Source organism: Seriola aureovittata, chromosome 8 (assembly GCF_021018895.1).
Source record: "Seriola aureovittata isolate HTS-2021-v1 ecotype China chromosome 8, ASM2101889v1, whole genome shotgun sequence".
Taxonomy (NCBI): domain Eukaryota; kingdom Metazoa; phylum Chordata; class Actinopteri; order Carangiformes; family Carangidae; genus Seriola; species Seriola aureovittata.
The window spans coordinates 17,159,694-17,187,442 of NC_079371.1; the positions used below are offsets into that span (position 1 = coordinate 17,159,694).

General features: G+C 38.6%; 2 protein-coding genes across 2 annotated transcripts in view; one reads left to right on the forward strand and one right to left on the reverse strand.

Moving 5' to 3' along the window:
* Positions 1–3,823: 3,823 nt before the first annotated feature.
* Positions 3,824–7,542, reverse strand: LOC130173122 (uncharacterized). Its single transcript, XM_056382064.1, has 4 exons — positions 7,298–7,542; positions 6,400–6,494; positions 6,193–6,246; positions 3,824–5,102 (listed from the first exon to the last, which is right to left on the reverse strand). The coding sequence occupies exons 1-4, from the start codon at positions 7,523–7,525 to the stop codon at positions 3,947–3,949; spliced, it is 1,533 nt and encodes a 510-aa protein (XP_056238039.1). The 5' UTR covers positions 7,526–7,542; the 3' UTR covers positions 3,824–3,946.
* Positions 7,543–19,349: 11,807 nt separating this feature from the next.
* Positions 19,350–27,749, forward strand: part of LOC130173594 (uncharacterized) — a 100,350-nt gene continuing 91,950 nt past the window's right edge. The window contains exon 1 of the mRNA XM_056383000.1: positions 19,350–19,803. Within this exon, the coding sequence (XP_056238975.1) occupies positions 19,459–19,803 (345 nt within the window). The 5' untranslated portion in view covers positions 19,350–19,458. The remainder of the gene's footprint in view (positions 19,804–27,749) is intronic.

Sequence of the window (27,749 nt, forward strand, 5' to 3'; positions counted from 1 at the left end):
CCCCATTGGAAAATTCAGATATTTCTGCGATCAGGGATCCCCCCTTTCAGAAATCCCATTCCTTCGCTCCGACCACCACCCCAGTCCACAAATTCAGATATTTTTGCGATCAGACATCCCTCTGTCAGAAACCCCACTGCTCATTCCTTCACTGATACTTTATACAACTTCAAAGTATTAATGTGTTCTCTCCTCTAAGTTGTATTGAGACAAATGAACCAAGTCTGAAGATGGCAAAACCAATACAAGGACTAAGTCCAGAAGAATTTAATACTTGGGATGATCAAGGCCTTGAGGATTTTGGACATTCAAAAATCACAAACTGTTGTGCCACTCTGGGAATGGATGTGATGGAAAATATTCACCTGTTAAGAGACAGTTGGAAACAAACAACAAACTATTCTGACGAAACAGAAAAGTATAATCACATAATGGAAGTGGTTTCTTCAAAAGGAGAGGAAAATATTGATAATGATGTCTTTTTTGATACAGTATGGAAATCATTCATAAAATATTTAGATAAAGAACAACCTGAAGAAGACAAGCAATACGCAGTTTACATTGTCCTCATGAAAGACGGCACCAAAGAGAGTTATGGACCAGTTTATCCAGATTTTCAAAACAGGGAAAAATCTGGAGAATTGAGCGGTAAAACATCAAAACACAGTGAAGAAATTTTAATTAATCGACTAGATTATTTTCTAAACTCTAACGGGACAATGGTGGAAAATATTTTAATTTATACATACAACAGTCCATGTTTGAAAAGGGAAAAGGAAATCGTCCCTTGTATGTTTCAGCTCTTGTACAAAGCCCAGGAGTGGCATGAAAAATATCAAGTTATTACTGATGTGGCGTTCACAAAGAACTGGGGACTCAGTGGTCCAAAATATTTCAAACATCTCACCTATTCCACCGTCTCATGCCCCAACAGTGTTTTTCATTCACGTGTTGAAAGATGCAAGAACATTCCTTTCAAACTGGATCATAATAATTTGAGGGACATTTTTAAGAAGAGTGATATCTACAAGATGCTGTCACATGTTAAAAACTGTGATAAAAACGCACTCCGCGAGGACATCAAATCTGCTAGAATATCCCTCGTGAAACTGGCAGAAAGTTCATCTGGTCTGCGTGAGGATCATTTGAACTGTGGAGCCCAGAAGATTCACTACTTCATGTTTCTGCCAGAAGTACATGATGCAGTTTGTAAGACATTGCAGAAGGAGTGGAATGAAATGGTCAACAACAGTTCAATGACACCCATCAGAGAGGACATCAACGGAGCAGTAGTTCATCTTTTCAGAGAAAAGTTAAAGTCATTTCTGGGGAACCACAGCCCCCTACGGATCTACCGTCTTCCTCAAATTTGATGATGTGAGAACAGGCTATACTGAATTTGTGATGCACAAAATCCATCCATCTGAATGGCTTGCAGTGTCAGCAGGTTAAGCAAGGTAGACCCCCCCCCCCCGGTTACCAGCTCTTCCTGGGGGATTCTGAGGTGTTCCCAGGACAGATGGGAAATATAGTCTCTCCAGTGTATTCTGAGTCTACCCCAAAGTCTCCTATAAGCTGGACATGTCTGGAAAACCTCCAATGGAAGGCACCCAGGAGGCATCCTGATCAGCTGCCCGGACCACCTCAACAGCCTTTTTTCAACGCAAAGGAGCAGCAGCTCTGCTCTGAGCTCCGTCTGGATGTCTGAGCTCCTTACCCTATCAATGGCGGCGAGTCCAGCCTACGGAGGAAACTCATCCTATAGAAGCCTCTAGGGGACTATATTCAAATGATAATGTGAACTTGATCATCTAAATGTAAATCCACAATAGCACTGTAATTGTCCATATATGTATGTGTTCATTGAGTAAAAATAAAAGTGAAAATGCAATAATTCTAACATACTTGTGTGGGCGTTTCTTTGACCATATTAAAATGAAAATAGAAAAAACAGTTTGACAGTTAATTTTCAAAGTCATACCGTGCTGCACAGTGGACAATACTTTAAATGTCAATTGAATTTCGAAAATTGACATTTGACAATAGTGACACATATTGTAATGCTGACTGTTGTTGTTTGAGGTCAGTGTGTTTTGAAATTTAGAGTCTAGTTGGGAGACAAATGTTGTCAGTGTGCTGGTATCAGACTTGATCCTGACATACGTATGTATGAAGTGTATTTTTTCATCAGTGGATTTGTGATGTGAGATTAACTGTTGTTCTGAGCTGCAGGCTGGTAAAGAAAACTGTGTGAACAGTAAAGGAACTCATTATAGAGAAATGTGTATAATTGTAATCCAAAAAAAGAGTGATGTTTTCAACTGTTTCAACAATCTCCCTACCAGCAATGTAGATATAAAATAAATTTTAAAAATTGGTATGGAAAATAATCCTCTTGACCGTCCATCATCTATTGATGTCCACTCATCAAAGACCCCACTCATCTGCTCAACCCACCAAAAACCTCTTCTCCATTCAGAGACCCATCCATCAGAAAACCCTTGTTCAACCCCCTCAATAAATTCAAAAGTTATTAATAACTTCAAAAGTCATTGAAGTCGACTCCCAGTCACCACTTTCTTCGTTGCCTATGCTATACTTGAAGGGCCGTTCATTATGTGGTTGTGTTGTGTGTACTTGCAGGGCTCAGGAACCTCCCAACTCTCGGGGTGCCCCCCCAAACACAAACTTCCTTCCTTTTTTCTTAAAATCAAAATAAGTAAACGTGTGTGTTGAAATACGAACCAATGAATGGAGTGACATATTATGATAGGTTTCCTGGCTGTGTCTGTATCATGATGATGACGAACAAGGTCAGGTGAGGTCTCTACACTGGGCATGGTTTCTTCTGAGTGCTCTGTAATAGGGGAATTAAAAGCATGAGACTACTGCTGCACTCATTACTGCTGTCTGCAGTGTGACACTTGTATGAACCAGTAGGGGGAGACAAACCCCACCAACTGTTGGCAAAGTTACTAAACAATATGTAAACACAATGTAAATAGTGAACTTAACTGTATATACAGTATGAGCTTGCTTGCCTTATTCTTTCTCTGGGCTGACATCCATTTAATTTATTAATCATTTGTGTGCTATTTTTTTAATTCTTAGACTTTACAAATCATATGTTCTGAGACCAGAGGAAACCCGTAGACTTCTGGTGTTAGAATAGATTTTTGTATATTTTAATTAACATGTTTACTTTCTGTCTCTTCACATTAAGACTTTTAACTATTGTACATCACAAAGTAAGGAGTCTCCAGACTGAATCTGAATCTAAATCTCTACGTTCACATCCTGCTTTGTTCTCTACTCAGACTGGTTATAAACTATTTTAGGGCCAAAAGTTCTTGATTTAATGTTTGCACTGAATTAAAAGGAGACGTAATAATTAGAAGACATTGTGTCTCATCAAGTTACAACTCTGCATTTTTATCTTGTGTCAATTTTGGATATTTATTGTTGATTATTTTTCTGTTTAAAATCAGTATTGTATACAGGGATGTTCATTTGTATATTGTTTGTGCCAATTCTCAAAGCTCCATGTCAGAAAGGATAACAGTATGTGTGCTGGGACAATGGTATCTAACATGGTCATGTATCAGAAATAAAGCTACTAATAAAGGAAATGAACTGTGTCATTTCCTGTTGTGTAGTTGAGCTCAGGAGGCTCTTGGTTTAGTTTATTGGTGGATTTTACTCTTGCTGCAGTTACACTACCAAGCCTTTCTCTTGTTTATGTTCACACTTGAACAACACACGCTTTGATGATTTAACCACAAGCAGACTTTCTTTATGATCAGCAAAGAAAGCACACAGAGCCTTTAGGTAATTATTTTTATTGCCGGACAGATGAGACAACACAGATCCAGAAAAATTGATATGAAGAAAGACATACTGGTGGTGGTGTAGTGTCTTAAAGGTGGCACTTACTGAGTAGATCTTTTTACTTCAGAAACATATGCTTAAGGTGTAATGGGCTACTGGACCCCAACAACTCTTGAAAACTTAGAAAATATTTTATATTTAATTCTGCAGTTTTTCGTTTGTGTATAAGCACCATTGTATTGTAGTTTACCACTCTAGTCCATCTTTCCAACAACTTTTTCCGAATGTTATCCTGGTGTTTCATTGGAAACATTAGAGTTGCAATTTCTTTTTTTAAATGCTGTAGATGTTCATCATATGTACGTGACGATTTTTCTGCCTCAGTCTGCAGGTGATCGAGACTAGATTCAATTACCACCTGTAGTGCTTTTCGTTCTTCTTTTCCTTCAGCATCTGCGATTATGGAGAAAACATCTTTATATTGACCATCATCTTTATTCTCAATATATTTACTAGTAATGTTAGTCTTTAATCTAAAGGGGACATTATTGATTTTATTTATATTAATAATAGTATTGGATTGATCTACTGAACCATTGATCTTGATTATTCCATACTTGAGACTTGCCCAGTACTTTGCAAATACCACAGTAGTAGAAATGCCATATTGTTTCCAGTCTTTCGCTTTGTCCAGAAGTTTGAGCATGCAACACTCCCTTTTGTCCAACCTGTTCAAACATGGACTGTTGTATGAGAAGATAACAATATTCTTTACTATTTTAAATATAGATTTTTTTTTTTTTTTTCGATGAAGAAAAACCTCAATTTGATCAATTAGAAGTTCCTCGGTGTGTTTTGTATATTCCAGTCCTGTGTTGTTTTTTTTGTGGTCTGGTTTCACAACGTTAAAGATTTTGATATCGTCTTTCATATGGACAATAGCAAATGCAAACTGGCTTATTTGGTCTTGTTCTTGAATGAGATGTTTTTCAATCGCCATATGTTCTATCTTGAAAGGATGTTCCTCTAATTCATTTTGAAGTTCAACTTCATCGCAATTCAACTTTTGCCTTGCTTGTTTTATCAAATCTCCGTTCAATGGGGACATATTTACCAAATGTTCAGTATTGGTATCAGCCACAGAATTCGGAATATTGACTATCTTCACTATAAAATCCCAAACTTTTTTGAATATGATCAAAAATTCAGGCCATAACTTCAATTTCTTCAACCAATTGAAAAAACGTTTTCTCGCGTAGATCTTCCGTCTCCCCCTGAAAGAGAAAAAAAGATTCAAGGATGGATGAACTTTTTTCCAAATCTGTTTTAAATACCCACATGTACATTGAAATAGCTGTTGGTTGCTTTAATCTTTCCTGTATTTATTGCAGGCCTTCCTAAAGGTCTCACAAATGACCTCTTTTTGTTTTCTTTCTAAAATCTTTATGTTCCTATCCTCCTGCCATCCTGCGATATGGCAGAAGGATAGGAACACAAAGATGGAGTTTTGTATGAAAAGGGAAGGCACCCATGGAGTGCCCAAACTAATGGATTTGAGATGTCTCCTGCAACTGAATTAACAATAAGCCAAACACATTTTTAGTGGAGGAAGACTACAGATAAAAATCTAAACATTACAAATACAGAAACAGTGTAACATTTACTTAAACATTTTTATCTGCATCACATGTTCATAACAGTTTGTTCATCATCAGGGAAAAGAGCGAAAATACTGTTAATGATAATTTATGCACTTATTTACAATATATCCTTAGCCCGATTTTAATAAATGGAAATTGGTTCTAGTGTCTAGTCTTTTTTATTCTAGTCATGGTTTTGATGATGTTGCTCATAATTAAAAACTCTTTCACATGAACGTGTTCATAGCCGGATACTAAAACCCAGGGTTAACTGAGCCAGTTGATATTAGCTTCGTAGTGCAGCTTATCCGGGACGGACAATGTTAGGTTTAGTTAAGACAGATAGCGAAAACATATAGGGTATGTTCAGGTTTTTGTTGGTCAATCGCGCAATCGCTTTTCCGCTGCCTCAAGATCGCAATGCTCCAACAATGCACCTGACCACACCTCACTTTAAGATCAACACAACAAGTGTATTTGCTATTTAACCAATGTGGGCACAGTACAGGAAAATAACAACTGCATCGGTCTGAAACTAGCAAAGACGCTGGCATTGCGCTTTGTGTTGGGGGTAATTTAGGGCACCGTGTGTCCCTCATGAAACTGTAACATCTTCTCTATTCAATATATCTCACTCGAAACGAAGAAGAAAAAATTTAGACACTACATGTCTATGTGTGTGTTGTATCATCCAAATGTTTCAGATTTTCGGTTTAATACTTACATTGTCAGTCTCCGTCCATTGTTGAGGCAGGCATCACGGAACACTTCTTTAAATCTGAAGAACATGACAAGAACAATAAGTTGTCAAACATTAAGTTGTGCTGGCATGTTTATATAAATATCATATTTTACAGTACATGTTAGTAATAGCTTGAATTAAGTCTTAACTAGATGGAATAAAAACGGCATTTAATTTCTTGTACCATACATTTCAGGCGATAGATCCCATAGCAACTTGTTATTTGTTGATGACATCTCTCCTCTATCAAGTTTTTTCGAATCATGTTGTCTTCCTCTGTCCGGCTTTGTGAGAAAAAAAATCACAAAAAATCATATAATCATGTAGTGCACATATGAACTGAGTCTAAATTATGTGGTTAGAAGAAGCCTAAAGTGTTGTACATCGTTAAAGATCTCATAATTTGGTTTATAATCATCTCATAAAATTATTCAAATATTAATATAATGACTCAGTATCTCAGTGTCGGTTTGTGCTATTATCTCCAGGCGTTACTGAGATATCACAAGGCCAAAACCGTGTTTTGTGAGGTCCCTGAACTGAGTTGATTTTGGTGGTCAAAGGTCAAAGGTCAACATTTTGGCTTTGTGAACGCGATATCTCAATAACGCCTTGAGGGAATATCTTCAAATTTGGCACAAATATCCATGTGGACTCAAGAATGAACTGACTAGATTTAGATAGTCAAAGCTCAAAGATCAAAAGTACTATGACCTCACAAAACATGTTTTGTCATACACTAATTTCTGACACAATTTAACTCAAATGTCATTAAGGATAGAACCGACAACATTTTATATCCAAATGGTCAAAGGTCAACTTCACTATGACATCATGATATTCTGCAAAAACACCTCTTCACATTATTCACTGATGTAACTGAGGAAGTGGAGATAGTGACCATATTTCCTGCAACTTGGATGGTGGGCGGAGGCATATAACCGCAAGGTAGAAATTCTACTTTTAAACTTCGCTTGATGCTTATCATACCAGGATTTAACAGTTTTACACATTAATGCAAGGCTAAATACAAAACATACGTTTTGAAAAACAAGTAGAGAAGTAGTTCCAAATTGTCATGACTTACCGGTTTTGGCGTGCGGCAGTGACCCTCCCCAGCAGGGGTAGGCAAAGACAGTTTTCCACAGAACTGTGGAAGAAGATGTTTTCGTGATATTTTGTAAAAAATCTTACCGGCTGATAACATTTTTATTCTGTTGATGCCTACCCCTGCTTGGGCAAGTCGTTTTTTAATTCTAGTTCTTGTCCTTCTTTTCCTTTGAGTTTTGAACCTTCTTGAATCTTTAAAAAACATAATTTTTTGGCTGGTAGGGTTAGTGTGCACTCTATATATATTGCTCCATTGGCCAATCATTTTGGACAATCTGTTGTCTCCATGCCAAGTTTTGTTACGTTTTCAGGCTAGAATGCTGGTTGTGAAGGGTGGGGCAAACAAATTTTGAATTGCTCAATAGCTAATGAGGAATCTAAATGCTTTCTGTGGATTGCGAATTGATAACAAATATTACCTGGTTGTAGATTAAAAAGTAGACTTGGTAATCGTGTTACACTGTATGTGGCTGTTACTTTTCTTCATAAATTCTCTCTGATTACTGTGTTCTTTGATTGTTTGTTAGGTCTTTTAGTTTCTCTTTTATTCACATTCCAAAAGTACCATTGTATCTGTTACTTGTCAACCTGTCAAATAGACACACCCATCATCCAGAAGAACTTCGCAATGATGAGTCATTATCATGTGATTTCCTTGAAATCCTTTGTGCTGCGCTTCTTGTAAAGACATTTGCCTCTCAACCAAAAGGCTTCTTTAGTTCTGTAGTTGTGACTGACTGACCCTTGTTAAACACTCAGTGGTGTTTAACAGTGGTTGTTAGTGCTTAGTCTATGCTGTGGTACTGCTGCACCCCAACAATGTGTAGCACAAAAGACAAATTTCTTTGCTTTCCTGTTCCTGCTTGTCTTTCCATCTGTTCCTTTGTTCTCTCTGTGTATTCCTTGTTTGTTGTGCCTCCATGATGGTTACAGTCAGGGCTAGAGGCATTATATTTTCTGGTTGTCCATCCGTCTCTCTGTCGGTCCGTACCTACGTCTGTCCCATTCTTGTAAATGCAATATCTCAATAACACCTTGATAGGATGGCAGAAACATTCATTAGGACTAAAGGATGAACTGGTTAGGTCACAGTGACGTCACAAAACGTGGTTTTTGCCCTGTGAACAAAATTTATCTGCAGCACCTTGAGGGAATTTCTTCAAATTTGGTGCAAACATTCACCTGGATTCAAGGACAAACAGATTAGATTTTGGTGCTTTAGGGGCGAAAGTAAAGGTCATGGCGCAGAGATCTTCGTCTTCAACTGTACATACAGCTTCCCCCATCAGCACTGATTCTGTTGTCAACTCACATTGAGTTTTGGAGCAGTTTATCCAGATTTTAAAAACATGAGGAAAGAATCTGGAGAAGTGAGCATTAAAAGAGCAAAACACAGTTAAAATTTTTTAATTAAACAACTGGATGATTTTCTAAACTATAACGGGACAATGGTGGAACCTATTTTAATTCATACATAACAACAGTCTATGTTTGAAAAGGGAAAAGAAAATCGTCCCTTGTATGTTTCAGCTTTTGTACAAAGCCCAGAAATGACATGAAAAATATCAAGTTTTTTACTGATGTGGCGTTCACAAAGAACTGGCGACTCAGTGGTCCAAATCATTTCAATCATCTCACCTATTCCATCGTCTCAGATGTCCACTCATCAAAGACCCCACTCATCTGGAGTACCCCACAGCAGGCTCCAATTACAGATTAGAGACACCTCTCCCATTAAAAAGACCCCATCACCACCAGAGGACCCCTTGCCAATCAACCCACCAAAGACCTCTTCTCCAATCAGGGATCCATCCATCAGAAACCCCCCTTCCTTTGTTCAACCCCTTCAATAAATTCAAAAGTTATAAATAACTTAAAAAGTAATTGAAGACGGCTCCCAGTCATCACTTTCTTCATAACCTGTGTTACACTTGAGAGCCGTTTCTGTATTTAGTTTTGTTGTGTGTACTTGCAGGGCTCAGGGACATCCGACCTCTAGGGGGACTCCCTCAGAGGTCGGAGGTCACACCAACTATGGCCTCGTCATGATTTATTTTTTATCTAAATAAAATAAAATTTTCAGTAAACGTGTTTATTATGTGCGTGCGTGCGCCTGTGTGTGAGAAATACGAACCAATGAATGGAGTGACTTTATTTGCAAATAAGAAAAGTATTATGATTGGCTGTGTCTGTATCGTGATGATGACGAGTCAGGTCAGGTGATGACCGTGGGAAGTTTAGCGGTAAAGCCACCAGCATGCGAAAGACGTTTCTTAAACATAATGGAAAACAAACGTTGGAGCAGCAAAGAGAAAGACGAAAAAAGAAAATGATATCAGGGAAACTGAGGTTCAGACGAACACATAATTTTCCTCGACTTTTTTCAAAAGTCGTCTTGCTAGCGTTAACGAAGAGCCTGGAGGGGACGATGCTAACCCAAGAGGAGGGGGACAGTAACACAGCAGCAGCCACTACCGGTAGTTCAACCGAGCACCAGCATGAAACAGAGGCAGACAGCACAGTCCTGGGTCAGTCAGTCAGTCAGTCAGTCAGTAAGCGACATTCACAGTTGTAGGGACGGCCCTGCTGTTACAGTCGAGCCAATATATTCAACCAACACCAGCATCAGGAGACTCTGAGAATTATTTTCTCATCCCCCATGCTGTTGTTTTAGATGTTGGGGGGAGTATGGACCAGGGTGTGGGTGTTTCTAAACACGCTGGACTTCAGTTCTGGGATGAGCTCTTCTGGTTGCCAGCCTCTACACTGGGCATGGTTTCTTCTGAGTGCTCTGTAACAGGAAATTTAAAAGCATGAGACTACTGCTGCACTCATTACTGCTTTCTGCAGTGTGACACTTGTATGAATCAGTAGGGGGAGACAAACCCCACCTCAACTGTTGGCAAAGTTATTAAACAATATGTAAACACAATGTAAATAGTGAACTTAACTGTATATACAGTATGAGCTTGCTTGCCTTATTCTTTCTCTGGGCTGACATCCATTTAATTTATTAATCATTTGTGTGCTATTTTTTTAATTCTTAGACTTTACAAATCATATGTTCTGAGACCAGAGGAAACCCGTAGACTTCTGGTGTTAGAATAGATTTTTGTATATTTTAATTAACATGTTTACTTTCTGTCTCTTCACATTAAGACTTTTAACTATTGTACATCACAAAGTAAGGAGTCTCCAGACTGAATCTAAATCTCTACGTTCACATCCTGCTTTGTTCTCTACTCAGACTGGTTATAAACTATTTTAGGGCCAAAAGTTCTTGATTTAATGTTTGCACTGAATTAAAAGGAGACGTAATAATTAGAAGACATTGTGTCTCATCAAGTTACAACTCTGCATTTTTATCTTGTGTCAATTTTGGATATTTATTGTTGATTATTTAACCACAGACAGGTACATTTTGTTGATGGTCAGTAAACGAAGCACACAGAGGATGAAGATACTTTTATTGCCAGAGCAACAGAGCAAACAACAAGAGACTTTTAGGGATTCAGAGAGATCTGATAAAACTTTATTGGGCTTCTGTTCCCTAAAATAGACTCAAGATTTTCTAGAAAACATTTCACTATTACAGTGTTGCAGTCTGCTGTTATTGCCGCTCTAAGATGTTCCACTGCACTGTTTTTAACACCTTCATGCCAAGCATTGGATAAATCTTGGGCTTTTGGGTGAAATGTGGATGAAGCAATAACCTTTTCTCCTCTGTCCAGATATTCTTTAATGGTAAAAGGCTCGTTAATTTGTTGTATAAGATCGTACTTAGCTTTTTTAAACTCCTCTCATAGTTTGTTTCTATCTTTGCCTTCAACAACGGACAGTAACTGCTGTACATCAATGTCTTTCATTGTTTCACTCATATTCCTGCTGTTCAGTTGGAAGGTGATATGTTGTTTTTTGGCAGTTAAGTAAAGAAGACCTTTGTATCCATCATCTTTTAACAAAGCCAACCCAATTGGTCCCCAGAATTGTGTAAATAGGATGTAAGTAAAAATTCTGTATTCACTGAACCATTCACAGGCTTTTACCAACAGCAGATACATACAAGGGTCAATATACTGATTTTCTCTCTTTAGGCAAGGACTATTGTATGTGTAAATCACAATACATTGCACTTTGGGTCCATTACTCTGTTTATTCAGTTGTAGAAATTCTTAGTTAATTATTAATAATTATAATTGTAATAATACACAAAACTTCCAATAATGAATAATAATCCAATTTCTTTGTATACACACAAGGTTTGTTCACCCAGAGTGTGTGCTACTTGACTGCTTATATATATACTGTATGAAGTCCTTCCCTTGGCCAATCATTTTGGAGAATCTGTTGATCCCTTGCTGAGTTTCATTATGCATACAGGCTGGAATGCTGTTTGTCCAGTTTAAAGGGTAAAGGATCCAGGTGCTAGGGCAACTGAGTGAAGTCTAAGTCAAGAGAGCTGTACTGTCACTGTAAACAAAATTAAAAGTCACCAAATCTGCTTTTTATCTTTTAAAAAATATATAAGTGCAGCCATTACTGTCTCTGAACAACACAGAAGAATTACTGCTGTAATGCCTGCCTATCTGTCCTCCCATAACAAATGATACTATAGGTCATTCATGCAAACAGTTTACTACAACCCATTATTAGTTTGAAATACCTAAGCCCTGACCATTGTCTCTATGATGAGAACAAAGGAGGAAGTGAAGTGACGTTATTGATCTTCTCTTTCAGTAGCAAAGAAGTGCTTCGACTCCATTATTTTGTCTTTTAACTTCCTATTTACACAATTTGTGAACATTTCATAATATAATTTACAGTGTTAAAGCCTGCCACGGGTTATTGTTTTTGTTGTTGTTTTTGTTGTTGTTGTGTTTTATTATGCATTTGTGACGATATATCATAACAGATGTTGTGGCCATTCAGAATGTGTGTTAATACAAAATGTCTTCATCCAAAACAATCACAGCGGCGACACTATTATGCACAGTTCAGTTGTTGATGACATGTTATGTTGTAACAAGGAAATCTTTCATAATTTTATTATAGATAAATATATCTACATTTATATCCATTGTTGGATAAAAAAAAATGTTTTTTAAATCATATTCATAAATCCCATTCCAGTCCAACATAGTAGCCTGTGTAACAGCTTGTTCACTGTATAGGTAGCTAACTCTTGATCTTGATGTTTCACAATATAAACATCAAGATAATGTACAACTGCAACACAGTAGTATAGTTAACACTAAACGTCAGTGGTGCTGGCAGCCATAATCCTGTATGCACTGTTTCTAACATCTTGAAAATAAAATGGTGGCAACAGGAGATCCTGTCTTACTTTGTGGCCACATCCACTCATTAACGTTCTCAGTCGAGAGCAGGAGATAAGAGGAGTTTGGTGCTTTGATGCTCATTGTTGACAGTGCAGATGTTGAGAACTGCACATCTAGTGGATTTTTGTTTTTTTATTGTAGCAGCTTGGTTTGGTTTTGCTGTTGCATATGTTTATGACCATCTTTAGTAGTTAGTCATAGGCAAATAGTTAGTTCAGCAACTGTTCTTATGATGATGATGCTATGAGGAAATCCGTCGCTTAATGCCTACTTTTACTGCACGTTTCTCTGGGATATTCAATATATAAAAGTATATTGTAGCCTGTAATTTAGCTGCTGTGCTTTGTGAGGGCCTGATGGTTGGTCGGTGGTAAGCTAATCAGAGTTTTATAGTGGTGTCGTGTCTTAACTTTGACGCTAAAATACACAAAGCTCTCTCTCTTTCTCTCTCTCTTGCTCATTCATTCAATGAGTAGACATATGTGCGTGAAACTTAAAGGTAGCAAACTATGAAATATCCTCCTGGCGCCAGTGGTATCAGTTACATATGAGCCTACAAACACATACATGTGCAGATTGTAATAATGAAGTAAGAATCATCCAGAGCTGGCAATGACATAACATTATCAGGTCTGGCAGCATTCCTGTTTTGGACATGACGTGAGTGTTTAACAAAGGTCATTCAATCAGAACTAAAGAAGCCTGTTTTTTGTGAGATGGAACATTTTTACAGGAGGTGCAGCTGAAATAATTCGTCACACGATAATGACTCATCTTTGCCAAGGAGTTCTGGATGACAATTGAAAACATTTAATAATTTTTGTGTATGTGTTTCTTTGTGTTTATCAGGGTTTTTTTTGTGGCTATCACAGAGACTTAAAGATAAAACAAACAATCAAAGAACAAAGTAATAAGGGCGAATTTTTGAAAAATAGTAACAGCCACATAACGATATTAGTTTAAATTTTTTGGCTTACTTTTGTCTTTTTTTTAAATTATGAAATTTAGAATAGCCATATTTCTAAAAATGAATCTAAGTCATTCTGTGGGTTAAAACAAGATTACAAATATAACCTTGCAATAGATTATCAAGTAATATCCTTGTTACCATTTTAACATACAGCTGTGGCTTTTTTGGGCTAGACCGCAATAGTGGGGCCAGTTCTATAATGATGGATGTCAACGACTGACTGAGTGATCATATTTCCTCCATTAGTCAAATGCCACATGACTGAGTTGGAGTTTCCCCATTGGCCATTTCTCTTTCAACATGAGCTGACAAAAATTGTTTCTATTAGGGAGCAGTTACAGCCCACAGTGTTGCCAACTTAGTGCATTCGTCACTAGATTTAGACCTTTTTTCAAACAAAACCTAGTATATGGCTGGACCATGCATGGGTGCCAACTGTGGGCTTAGGGCTACACCTCTTGTTACACCCAGTCCTGGCTGCTTCCCTGCTGTAGCTGCAGGTAAGCAGAGTGGATCTTCTATTTCACTAAGTTTCGCCTCCATTATGGCAAATAAACTATGTCCATTACATTTACCATTATAACTAAAGAAAGCAGTGGAATAACTGAACATAAGATACTCCAAGCTAGAAAGAGCAGAAGAGTGGGTGGAAGAGAGATACTTCTTTTCCACAGGCAGTCACTGCAGACACCAACTTACTGGGATGAAGACAATGGAGGCATCATCAGGTACCAGCTGTTTTGGTCATCATTCATCAGAAACTACCTCCCCAACCTGCAGGTACAAAACAAATGGCAAAAGGACAGTCAAAATCTCAAAGAAGGAACTATAGTGCTGCTAATGGACACCCAACTACCGAGAAGACTATGGCCTGCAGGGAAAGTGTCTCATGTTGTACCCAGTCATGATGGAAGGCTTCGCACAGCGGAGCTCATCTCTGATGGGAAAAAGTTTGAGACTGAAAGCCACAACACTAATGCAAAAGCCAAAACACAAAAAAACAGAAGTGTACAGCGGTTTGCAAATATAATGTGTCCAGGTTGCTGGCAGATGATTTTATTTTATTTTTTATTTTTTGGAGTTTTGTGCCTTTATTGGACAGGATAGTAGAGAGAGAGACAGGAAATGGGAAGGCAGAGAGAGGGGGAATGACATGCAGCAAAGGCTGTCTGATGCGGGACTTGAGCCGGGGCCATCTGCAGCGAGGACTTTAGTCTCTACACATGGGGCGCCTGCTTGGACCACTACGCCACACGACGCCCCTATTTTATATTTTTAATGGGAAAGTTTTCCAAGAATCTTGAGAAGTAAGTGAAACGTTGCTAGATAACTTTGATGAATGTTGCTATGTGTTGTCACAAATGAGCAATGTTGTTCAATGTGTTAATATTTTCATATTCACAGTATGTACTCTGCCATCCAACGTCAGGTTATTGTGACGCTAGATATGCAGTAACATTAGCATTACGTCACTTAGGTAATGTTAGTCAATTAGATTAATGTGAAGCTAGTGCAACCTAGTACAAAGGAACATTACATTTAGTCTGCTGTGTATTGAACACCAGTTTTCAAAGTAAGCTGGGTAATTTCTTTGATAAAAAAAAAATGAAACAGAAGCCCCAATTACTTCAATTGGATATACAATTACAGCTGTAGTTAACAAGGCTGCATAAGCCTAATACCATGATGAACAAACCAGATTTAAGCAGTCTTCAGTGCAAAAAAGGATACAGTTGATGGACAGACATCCCACCCCACAGATTTTACAACTGCAATGTTTTCTGACAGAATCACCAAACACATAAGTGAAAGACAAAGACTTCTTTCTTTTTTTAAGTATTTTTTTCAGGCTTTTTCCTATATCACAATCACAGTGAGAGAGAAACACTGGACTCGGGGAGAGAAAGGGGATAACTGGCAGCAAAGGACCATAGGCCAGATTCAAACCCAGGCCGCCATGGAAAGGACTAAGCACAAATGGCAAGTGCCCACCAGGTGAGCCACATGGCCACCCTGAAACCCCCTGTCTTTCTTATTTTGTTTCTCACACAGCTCATTCGTCCATCTGGGATCTACAATATAAGTCTTATTTACTTCCAACTCCAGAACGTAGAAGACATTTGTCAGAGGAAGGTCTTTGGTCATAGCAGTATTTAAGTACAAAGCCTTGTAGTCAGTCACTGTTTTGATTAGGTTACTTAAGTCAGTTAAAGCCCTCCCCTTTATTTCTAAACAGAGCTTTTATTGCAGTAACAGTATTTTCTCATCTTCGGTTGCTGGTGCGTATTCCTATACGCGTAAGCACAACTACAGCCCGCACTGTATCACGCCACAGCCGAATTTCAGCTAGTTTCGAAAGGAAGATAAAGCGCTGAAAATATATTCTAAATGAAGCATACATTAAAAAGCATATTGGATTGTTTCAGTGGGTATCTTTTAAAAGCGTCCAAGCGTTTTTTCTGCTGGCCTTGTACACAGCAGCACATCGCTCTGCCTCTGGGCCAGTGCTACCGGCCCCCTCTCGTAACTGACAGCATGCTGATCCGAAACAACTGCAGGTAACACACCAACTATGCATGACTACCTCACACAACCCCACATCAAATAACCCAAACTATCCCTTTCAGCCGAGGGGAGCTGCAGATTCTGGTAAATAGGTTCATCATAATGAGACACTCGTTTCACACTGTAACATTGTTTTCACATTATCATTTAATACATTGCTGTTATAAAAATATCTAATACAACTGCTTTAATGTAAAGTATGAAATTTTGAATTGCTCGACAGCTACTAAGGAATCTAAACCTTTCTGTGGATTACGAAATAATAACAAATATCGCCTTGCTGTAGATTAAAAAGAAGACATGGTAATCATGTTACGCTGTATGCGCCCATTACCGTTTTTAGAAATTCCCTGATTACTGTGTTCTTTGATTGTTGCTCCATCTTTTATCCTCATTCCAAAAGTGCCATTGTACCTGTTTGCCAACCAGTCAAACACATAGACACACCCAAATTACTCATGTTTTTACATCCACAACAACTTGGCAATGATGAGTTATTACCATGTGATTTCCCTGAAATCCTTTCTGCTGCACTTCTCGTAAAGACATTTGCCTCTCAACCAAAAGGCTTCTTCAGTTCTGATGGACTGTCCTTTGTCAAACACTCAGCTCTACACCTAACAGGACTCCACCAGTAAAGAATGTCAATTGTTTTGACGTCTTTTTTTCAGTTTTACATTTAGTTTGAAATATACTTGAACCAGAAAATTTGTGACTTTTATGAATTTGTATCTTATTTTTTTCTGTAGTGTATTCTTTGTTTGTTATGTGTCATTATGCATCATGTTTTTGGGTCGTCTCCATGTGTACACATCTATCCCATTCTTGTGAATGTGATATCCCAGTGATGGCTTGATTTCTTCAAATTTACATTCATTTGTACTCAAGGATGAACTGGTTAGATGTTGGTGGCAAAAGGTCAAAGGTCAAGGTTATGGTTACCTTATAAAACAGGATTTTGGCATTGTGAACGCAATATCTCGAGAACTATTCAAGGGAATCCCTTCACATGTGGCACAAATGTCCACTTGGATTCAGGGACAAACTGATCAGATTTTGTTGGTGAAAGGTCAAGTTCAGAGTGACCACACAGCACTTTTTCACACTTTATGTTATTATGACAAAATACAAATGGTTAATCTTTTATATTAACCATCTATATTTTTACCTTTGGAAGAGCAACAGAGAAGGGATCCTTCTTCCAGGACGACAGGGCGCTCTAGTGGAGTGAAGTAGAATGAAAACTGTGGAGCAGAGTGAAGATGTAATAAACTCAAACGTGTCATTCACACAGGAGAGAAGAGACGTGGAGTGAGAATGCTGAGAAAGTTAATTTGCAATATAAAAAACAGTACAAGAACATTAACGAAGAAATACGAAACAAACACTTAACTCTTATGTCTCTATCAGGGAAACTAAATGTGATTTTTCAGAGCAGTTAGTTTTAATACAGATTAATACAGAAAATAAATCTTGAATTGTTTGTGAAAGTACTTTTGTCATGGAGCTCACAGTTTTATCATTATGATATAAAGCACGCTTTGTATTTTGGAGATGAGCAAAGTTTAAAAGTTAATTGTATAAATATTTGATAGAAAGACACGAATCACCAATACGTTGATAGGTTTATGCGATTCTTAGATTCTTGTTCAGGCAAATAATGTTTTCACTGCAGTGATATCTGTGGGATTTCTGGAATTCCCAGGAAAAGCACCTTGTTGAAAAGATGTAAATAAATTGTAAGTGTTTTTTGAAAAAACAAACAAACACACAAAAAAACAGGTATTAAATGTTAGGAAAACATTCAGATAGATAGTTTTCCAAAGTTACAGTTGGATTCACATCCAGCAGCAAACATAGGTTTGAGGCGCAGAGATCTTCGTCTTCAACTGTACGTACAGCTTCCCCCATCAGCACTGATTCTGTTGTCAACTCACATTGAGTATCCTGTTCCTGACACCAATATCGTGGTGGCAATTCTTGTTTAATAAAGACGCACAAACCAGACCATGTCTTTGTGAGTTTTATTGTCACACTTGCAAGTGGGCAAACAACCCATCGCAGAGTCTGTGTCGGGCTGAGAGTCACTTCCTCTTAAAAGTAACCACAGCTTGGGGCAGGACTAATCTTTCTTAAAAATTAATTAAATTGCAGTATTTGAGCCTTGGAGCCCTGGAAGATGATCAATTCATCCCTGAAATTAATCTCAATATTGATCATATTTAGTGGTTTCTTCAAAAGGAGATAAAGATATTGATAATGATGTCTTTTTTGATACAGTATGGAAATCATTCATAAAATATTCAAATACATACACAACCTGAGAGAGACAAGCAATACGCAGTTTCCATCGTCCTCATGAAAGATGGCACCAAAAGGAGTTTTGGAGCAGTTTATCCAGATTTTCAAAACATGAGGAAAGAATCTGGAGAATTGAGCATTAAAAGAGCAAAACACAGTGAAGAAATTTTAATTAAACAACTGGATGATTTGTTAGTTTGAAAAGGGAAAAGAAAATCGTCCCTTGTATGTTTCAGCTTTTGTACAAAGCCCAGAAATGACATGAAAAATATCAAGTTTTTTACTGATGTGGCGTTCACAAAGAACTGGCGACTCAGTGGTCCAAATCATTTCAATCATCTCACCTATTCCATCGTCTCAGATGTCCACTCATCAAAGACCCCACTCATCTGGAGTACCCCACAGCAGGCTCCAATTACAGATTAGAGACGCCTCTCCCATTAAAAAAACCCTTTCCCAAACTATAGATCAGAGACCCCATCACCACCAGAGGACCCCTTCTCCAATCAGGGATCCATCCATCAGAAACCCCCCTTCCTTTGTTCAACCCCTTCAATAAATTCAAAAGTTATAAATAACTTAAAAAGTAATTGAAGACGGCTCCCAGTCATCACTTTCTTCATAACCTGTGTTACACTTGAGAGCCGTTTCTGTATTTAGTTTTGTTGTGTGTACTTGCAGGGCTCAGGGACATCCGACCTCTAGGGGGACTCCCTCAGAGGTCGGAGGTCACACCAACTATGGCCTCGTCATGATTTATTTTTTATCTAAATAAAATAAAATTTTCAGTAAACGTGTTTATTATGTGCGTGCGTGCGCATGTGTGTGAGAAATACGAACCAATGAATGGAGTGACTTTATTTGCAAATAAGAAAAGTATTATGATTGGCTGTGTCAGTATCGTGATGATGACGAGTCAGGTCAGGTGATGACCGTGGGAAGTTTAGCGGTAAAGCCACCAGCATGCGAAAGACGTTTCTTAAACATAATGGAAAACAAACGTTGGAGCAGCAAAGAGAAAGACAAAAAAAGAAAATGATATCAGGGAAACTGAGGTTCAGACGAACACATCATTTTCCTCGACTTTTTTCAAAAGTCGTCTTGCTAGCGTTAACGAAGAGCCTGGAGGGGACGATGCTAACCCAAGAGGAGGGGGACAGTAACACAGCAGCAGCCACTACCGGTAGTTCAACCGAGCACCAGCATGAAACAGAGGCAGACAGCACAGTCCTGGGACACCCACCTGTTCAACTGACCCACCCTAATCTCTACTGGAGGCCGATGCGGATGGCAGCGACCCGGTGTCAGGTAGGGTACCGGTTTAGCAGCCCGATAATCTTACTTTTGACCTGTTTCAATCGTAAACTACTTTTAGCTAACTATTTAAACCGTTCAGGCCAGGCACCAGGAAGAAGAAGGGGGGGGGGGGGTTTAGGCTCCTGTTTCAAAATCAGAGAATACATTTATTAATTAGACTACTCAGATATTAAGCTTTGCCTGTCTGTTGCTGTCCTGTTTAACCCTAAAAGCTGAGTAAATCCATAGTAAATCCATTTTACTAACTGGCAGTTGCATCTTTTAACATTTTTATCAAGATCAACATCGTGACTATTGGATGTTATAGATATCTTCTATGTATTACTGCTCTGCTTGTCTGCATGTATCAAAAGATGGTTGAGGTCAGTATTGCTGGCTGTATTTTGTTTCCTGTTGTTGGCATGGATATACAGTATGTGCTGAAATGGTTTGTTGTGGTTGCTGCTTCCATCATAAACCTGTTGGGGTGCATAATCCGGTTACCTAATAAGGTAACTGTAATATTTAATATAGCATATATATAATATAGTATACTTATTCTTTGCATTTTCCTGTTGGCTCTGGATGGCATATGATATGGTGTAAATTCTGTGTGATAGAATATATCTGTAGGTGTTGATATTACCCTTCAAGTTGTGATCATAGGATCAAGCCTGTCAGTGTAAATCCTGTATAAACTACAGGTGTTTCCAACAGATAGTCTCGACTGGATTGCGTTTTTTTAAATTGCAGTGTGTTCTCTCAGCTCTCTCGGCCACCGAAGTTCAATACGAATTGAGTTTATTCTGAAGTCCAACACCGACAAAAGCTTTCACCTTGTCCTGCCTACTTGTCTTATATATGTTACCAAACCAACTGCAAGTCACATAAAGTAATACAACCTTAAATAGTGTTAAAACCTCACTTAAGTTCACTTGTTATAGGCTAATAGTAGTCAAACTTATTTTTCCTATATTGGTGTCATTGATTGTATTGTATATTATCCACAATTGTAGGCCCTATGTTTAGTTTTATAGAATGTAATTAATATATGTGCATTTATTTCATTTTCAACCTTTCACATCACAGACAAATTTGAAAGAAATAAGTCATATTTACTGCAGCTTCAAGTATTTAAGTCAAGAATACGAAAACTATATGTTATTTAGGTCATTTTAGATTAAGATGTTGAGAATTTATTGGTAGAAAGTTAAACCTGAAATATATCAACCCATATACTACAAGTTTTGAAATAGATGGATTGTACCACGAGTAATCTTTCACATGTCCAAATTTCATTATTATCAATAACCTTCAACATAAAATGCAGACATTTGAAGTGATTTACATTACGTTTCGGGATGATTGACCATTTCCTTGTGTATACTGCCACTTTGTGGTTCTGTGTTTATACTGTAGTCAGTAAAATTATTTTTAATATTTTATGTAGAGTAATTGATAGAGACTGCTCCATAATGTGGGAGCTAGGACAGCCTACGCTCAGTCACCCCATGCCTAATGAGGTGAATGATTCAAAGCCTGCTTCCACTTGCTCTCTTGAATATGTTGACATTAACTTTAGAAACAGAATCACCCCTATATTTGTCTTACAAATAGTTATCACAATCAAATCAGAATTTGATATATTTTGAAGATGTAAGAGTGAAAATTTGCTTCATAATTTCCTGAGATTTCATGCAAATAAAACAATAACAGCTGCCATGTTTACAATGTAGAACAGCTGTTACACAAGCACTAAACACTTGGTGGAGCTGTCTACCCAACAAAGAAAATGAGGAGAGGATGGTGAGTTATAATCTGTGTGTGGTAAAACAAAGCCCAGAGACATCTTTCAGCTGAAGGGGGCAGCCACACTCTATGGAGTAAAGTGGGCTTAAACTGATCCCTGTTTTAATTGAAAAAGTAGAAAAAGTAACCATTCATTAGTGAGCCCACACTTATTTCCATATCCAACCTTTTTCATAGTCAGAGTCAGCATGAGGACACACACTTTATCCTCCTCCCAGGTATCACAAGTAAGGCAATGTCTTTTAACCCAAACATGGCCCCATAAACTGGCCTGTCAGAGGCCACATCTCTACTGAGGTGTAAGGAGGCTACTGTTCCTACTACGCTCTACCTTTGAGAAATATAGTTTTCGACAGCTTATGTAACATGTCAGCTAAACAGGGGAGACATTTCTGTGTGTGTGTATGCGCACACGTGTGTTTCAGGACGTAAAATATCAGTGTTTTAGAGGGTTGAAGGTGTTGGCAGGGGCAAGGAGTTGGGTCAGAGTGTCAGGACCTATCTGTCGAAACTTTGCGTGTGTGAGGTGGTCTATGTGGTGTTACACATGCCCATATATGTATGTGCTTGTGTAATTATATGCATGAAAGTACTCTATTGTGTGTGCAGGTGTGTGTGGTTGCTCAGTGATGTAGCAGGGGTCAGTATGTCAGATAATTGCCCTTAGAAACACTGGCACAGACTGCTGGTATGGAGCTCCACAGGGGAGAAATGTGTCTAATAGGCTATTTGATGGGTCAAATAGATAATGAAATAGATAATTACAAAGCAGTAATGGACATGTGTTGTGGTGTCCTTTATTTTCTAACATCATAGTGCATTATTTCTTGCTTATGTTCCCTGCTGTCTCTGAGAGGAGATTTACACTTTATATTCAAGTTTTTATTACTAATATGTGTGCTTGGTGACTGATTTGTAGTTTTTCTTTTCAACTGTCATTCCTCAACATCAAAAGTTTGTTGTTAAAGTGTGTCTCTGACAATGTGGCCGACACACACAGAGCCAACCACCCTCTCTGAACTAAACACCATTCCTACTTCCTTTGGCTTTGTAGAGCTTTTGTTTGCTTTCTCCCTGTTTCTTGTTTCTGCTCTTGTTATTTCCTCTCATCTCTTTTATCTATTTCTATCTTCTTTGACTCTGTTTTTCCAGCAGTGATAGAAAGGATTGCAGGTATCCATAGCAACGTGTTTGTGTGTGTGAGTGTGTGTGTGTGCGCGCGAGTGTGATTTGCGTGTGTAGCCTCTTGTCCGAGACACAATGTGGTAATTACCGGAGCTTACCTCGGCGCTAATTAACCGTCGCCGTGGTAATTGGAAGGGTCAAGTGAGCAGGACGATTGGCTCACCTTCCTGCATCATCCACCACCCTCTCCTCTACCATCCCTCGCTCCTTTTCCCCTCCGCTGACAACTTCGCTACTCCACCTTCACCCCTGAATCTCACCCTCTTTCCCTCCTGTCCTCCGCTCTTCTTCTTTCCTCTCTTTTGCCCTTTCCCTTCCTTTTACCTCCCTTCTCAGCCTCCTCACTTTAATACCAAAAAGAAACTGTTGCTCTTATCGCGCTGGGACTTTTTGGTGGTGTTGTTTTGGATGGGAGCATTATCACAAGATCCCTGGCTTCCATCCCTTAAAAGTCCCCCCTCACTCCCTCACTCGCTCCACCTGATTGGGCAGACTGACAGCTGGCTGCCAACCAGAGGTGGAGCTTTTGACCTTCACAGCCTCCACGAGTCCAGAGCAGAAACTGATTAACTTACCTGGAAATGTTCACAGACACCTAGAAGGTTAAGACGACAGTGATAAACAGGAGTGTATGTACTCTCTTTGTTGGCTTGCTCTGTGCTTTATTTTTGCTGTGAATTAAAAATATATTTATATTTTGTTTTTGCAAGATAAATTTAAAAACTGGATTGTGTTCCATATTTGTAAATCTAACTTTACTCCCTGTAAAGCTTTATGGACCTTTACACTCTCACTCTCTGTTCACTCTCAACACTCATCATTTTAAGCCACAGCAGGCAGCTCTTTTCAGCAAAAGAGCTCCAAAACCCCACTGTACACTACCTGCTCAGCACCATACAGCAGACGTTCAAAGTTAGTCAGTAGCTGGTGAACATAATGGAGCTTTTAGCAGCTAAAGGGTTAGAGAGTGAATATTTTATTTCAATTTGCTAAAGTGGTCAGAAACTTGTTTCCCATGCCCCCAAGTGGCCAAAAATCAATTAATGGTAAGTTAAGAAATATTTTAATTAAAAGTAGCGCCATTTTTAGCGCCATTTATTCCAAAGCAATCAACTATCTAACCAAGAAGTTAGATAACCTTTAAACTAACTCCCAGAAATAACAATAGATAGATATTAAACCTAACTGCTACTTGGTTTTATGTGTGAATACCTGAAGAAATATGTGTTCCAGAGTTAGTAGTGTTCATGCAGTTTACAATGAGTAGGAAATGTATATAATATATATACATATATGTATATATATAATATAACTAATGCTATTTATCAAGTCATTTAGCCTGAGACTAACAGCACAACATTTTGTCATTTGTAATTTAAAATCTTGCCATATCACATATTATTAAATAGAATTTTTAAGTGTCAAGTCCGATATGTTGAGCATTTTTCACATTACCTCTTTTAATCGTCAATCTAAATGGATTATGTATTAGCAAGCTAACATTAGCTTTGTGGCTTACTTCAGTTACACAAAACCTGGCAGTCACTTAGTGTAAAAAAAAAAAAAAAATTTCCTGGTACAACCTATCTTATGTAAGTTAGTGATGTGTAAATCTCAACTTAAAAAACATTTATATTATAACATATAAATAAATTTGAATTTGTGAATTTTTGACCAGTTCTTTATGAGTTTGAGGTGATATGATTCAAAGACACTTTGGGTGACTTGGGGACAAATCTAATATTTGAATCAAGTGTCCACAGATAGTAGGCCTCGAATAACTTAGTCCCTCACCTCTGGCACTACATCTGCCACTGACGGTCTGGGATTTAATCCTGCCAGAGTTTTCTGACCTCTGTCTCTCTTCCTTGACCTGCATTTCTTCCCATTTTGTTTGTGTTTGAATGAAAAACAAATGGGTACATTTTCATTTAAAAGACAACAATTTCACACTAAATCTGATTTTTGACTTTTGATACCCTGAGATACAAATTTAACTGCATGTATTTTCAAAAAAATACATCTATTCTGCATGTGCTGTTCACGTCTGTCCTCCTCTCTGGCAAAGAGCTGTAGTGGCAACCTACAGCTGTGTCTGCTACTTTCTACGCATCATCCAATATTTCTCTCCCATCCCCTCTATCCCTCCTTGGGGTTTCACATTCTCCTCATCTTTCTTGTTCTCCAGACTCATGAAAAGAAATCCATCTGCCCTTTAGGGGAAAGAGTAAAAAATTGTCCTGCAGCTTAAATCAGACACAAGAATGGATAGACATCCTTAGGAAAAAAGAAAAAGGTGGATAGTGGAAACTAAAGTGTTCACCAGACGGAGCACCGAGGTGAGGAAGCATTGAAATGTTTGGTGATAGAAAAACAGTGAGCCGTTGGCATTACATATGGATGGAGAGGGAGAAAGGAAGGAAGGCAAGTGAGAGAGACGGAGGGGAGGACAGAAAGTTAAAATTGTGGTGAAAGAAAGGTCAGGAGAGAGTGTTAGATGCAGACAGAGTAGAGGACAGAGTGAAAAAGGAGCTGGGGAGAAAAAAAAACAGATTGACGAGGAAGAGGATGGACGGAGTGAGCGATGAGAGAGCTGGAAGAGGGGAGATAAGGTGAGACGTTGCTTTGACATCATTACCGGCAGCAGGGCTTGTGTTTACCGCTCGGCTCCTGTTTACTGAGGAACTCATACTGAGAGGACACCTGGTGGGCTGTCAACACGCGCACACACACACACACACACACACACACACACACACACACACACACACACACAGACACACACGCGCACACATGCAGAGCAGCCGTCACAGTTGCACTCTCCATGGTGCTGAACCCAACATGAAGGAGCCCAACGCGGAGTAGAACGGGGCAGGCCTCCTCCTCTACTCTCCATATGGAGAGGCTCCCATCAGAGGGGGAGAACCAGGGGGGAGGGAGCTGTGGAGGGAGGACAAGGAGCTACGAAGGGAGGATCTATATTTAACCACTCTCCTCATTGTTTATTAATGAACGGGTGTTTAGTCAGACCTGGGGTGCTGTTTAATGTATGATGACAACGTTGCTCTCCGGGGACCTTTCCCATACTCCTCGCCCTGCGTTTTACATAACTGACACAGATTTGGGGGTAGGGTAGGGGGTAGTGGGTTGGACAGGTTGGCCATGGGTGGTTGGGGGTGTGTGTCTGTAATTTAATGTGTGTGTGCGCAGACAAGAGGATATCCTCTCCCTTGCTGCTGAGTGGTATACACATGGGGAGGTTTAGCAAGGGGCCACACTGAATTTACCATTTATTCTTTATGCTCAGAGCAATCTAGAAATGCATCTGAGAAGCAACACTCTTCTTTTGACATGATATGGATCCACACATTCAATAACAAAACTAAGTGTTATGTACAGCTTGTCCGTCATGGCACATACTGGCATATCTACTGGCAGGTTTCAAATAGACTTGGCTCACTATCCAACGTCTTAACTGCAAGAATCTTGGTGTTTAGTCTTGTTTGTATTTGCTCAGAAACAGCTCTAAGATTAGATCATTTCTCTCTGCTAAAATCTGAAATTGTTATTTATGCATTCATTACTTCCCATCTTGACTACTCTAATGTCACGCTTACTGGCATCAGTGAAAAATATTTTTTCTTGTCGGCAGCTTGTTCAAAATTCAGTTGCCAGGATCTTTACTGGAACTCAGAAACAAGATCACATTTCACAGATCCTTGCATCCCTACACTTGGTTCATGATTTCCTTTGGAAAAGATGATTCATTTTTAACTTTTAAGGCTCAAATAGACCTTATTTCAGGTCATATCATGATGCTGTCAACATAATGTGTTGTCCCTTGCCACTTGGGTTCTGCAGATGCTTTCCCCATGGTTTTTCAAAGGTCGACATTTGATGATTGAGCCTTTTTGGTTAGTATTCCTGAAAATAGGCTCCTACTCCGACAAATAAGCCTTTAAAGGTAAGCTATCACTACATACGCAGCATTAGCATTAACAGCTGTAAACTCACCAGTATAGATTTGAGCATCAAACTTCATTTCTTTATGTGCTACTTCGTCAACCTCTCATGCTAAAGTGAGGGCAGACTGGACAGTCCAGTGACTCACCATCACAAAGTAGTATTATGAGACAGAACGGGCTGAGGCTAGCTGGTTAGCATGGTAACTTCAGTAGAAGAAAAGAAGTGATAGAAATAGAAGTAAAACAAGAGTTAATATTGGCAATACTTTCCACTGCTGAAGACAGCTGTTGGCAAGTAAGGGAATGATGTTTGATGCTGAACTTCATTTCTTTGAGACTGTTAAGTAAACAGCTGTAAATGCTAAAGTTGGCTATGTAGCAATAGCAATCACTTACATATAGCCCTTTATATAAAGCACCTTTAAGGGGTAACAACACACTTTTCTACAATTCTACTTGAATGAGCAGGTACTATCAGTCAGTGGCAGTCAACAGTTGAAATAGACCTAGTCTTGCTTATTATGTCACTGTTGGGAAGGGGCCATAGGACTTAAGAAGAGTTGGTGAATTTTATATGAGTGGACTAAACCAAGCTACAATAACATATGTACCTGCACTGCCACTCTTGTAAGTTTTTGTGGGAGCTGTAGTTTTTCTTGTTCTCCCAAAGTAATCATTTTTTAGCTTTGTTAAAATCACAAGGGTTTAAATTTGTGATAGCAAGTGCTGTAGTGGATGTTGAATTGTCTTTATTATAAATGAAAACTAACTAACTGACTAACTTAAATTTGAAAATGGTTATGTAAATAAAGTTATTTAATGTCCCTTACATGAAAGATTAAGGCTGTGAAATGTACTAGTTCATTTTATTACATGGGTGAATTGTACTCTGCCTACCACAGATTGATTTTACTATGGCTCTTGTTTTTTATGCATGTTTCATGGCTCCCCTCCTTCACATACTGACATACACAAACAAAAACATTCATACGATGCACA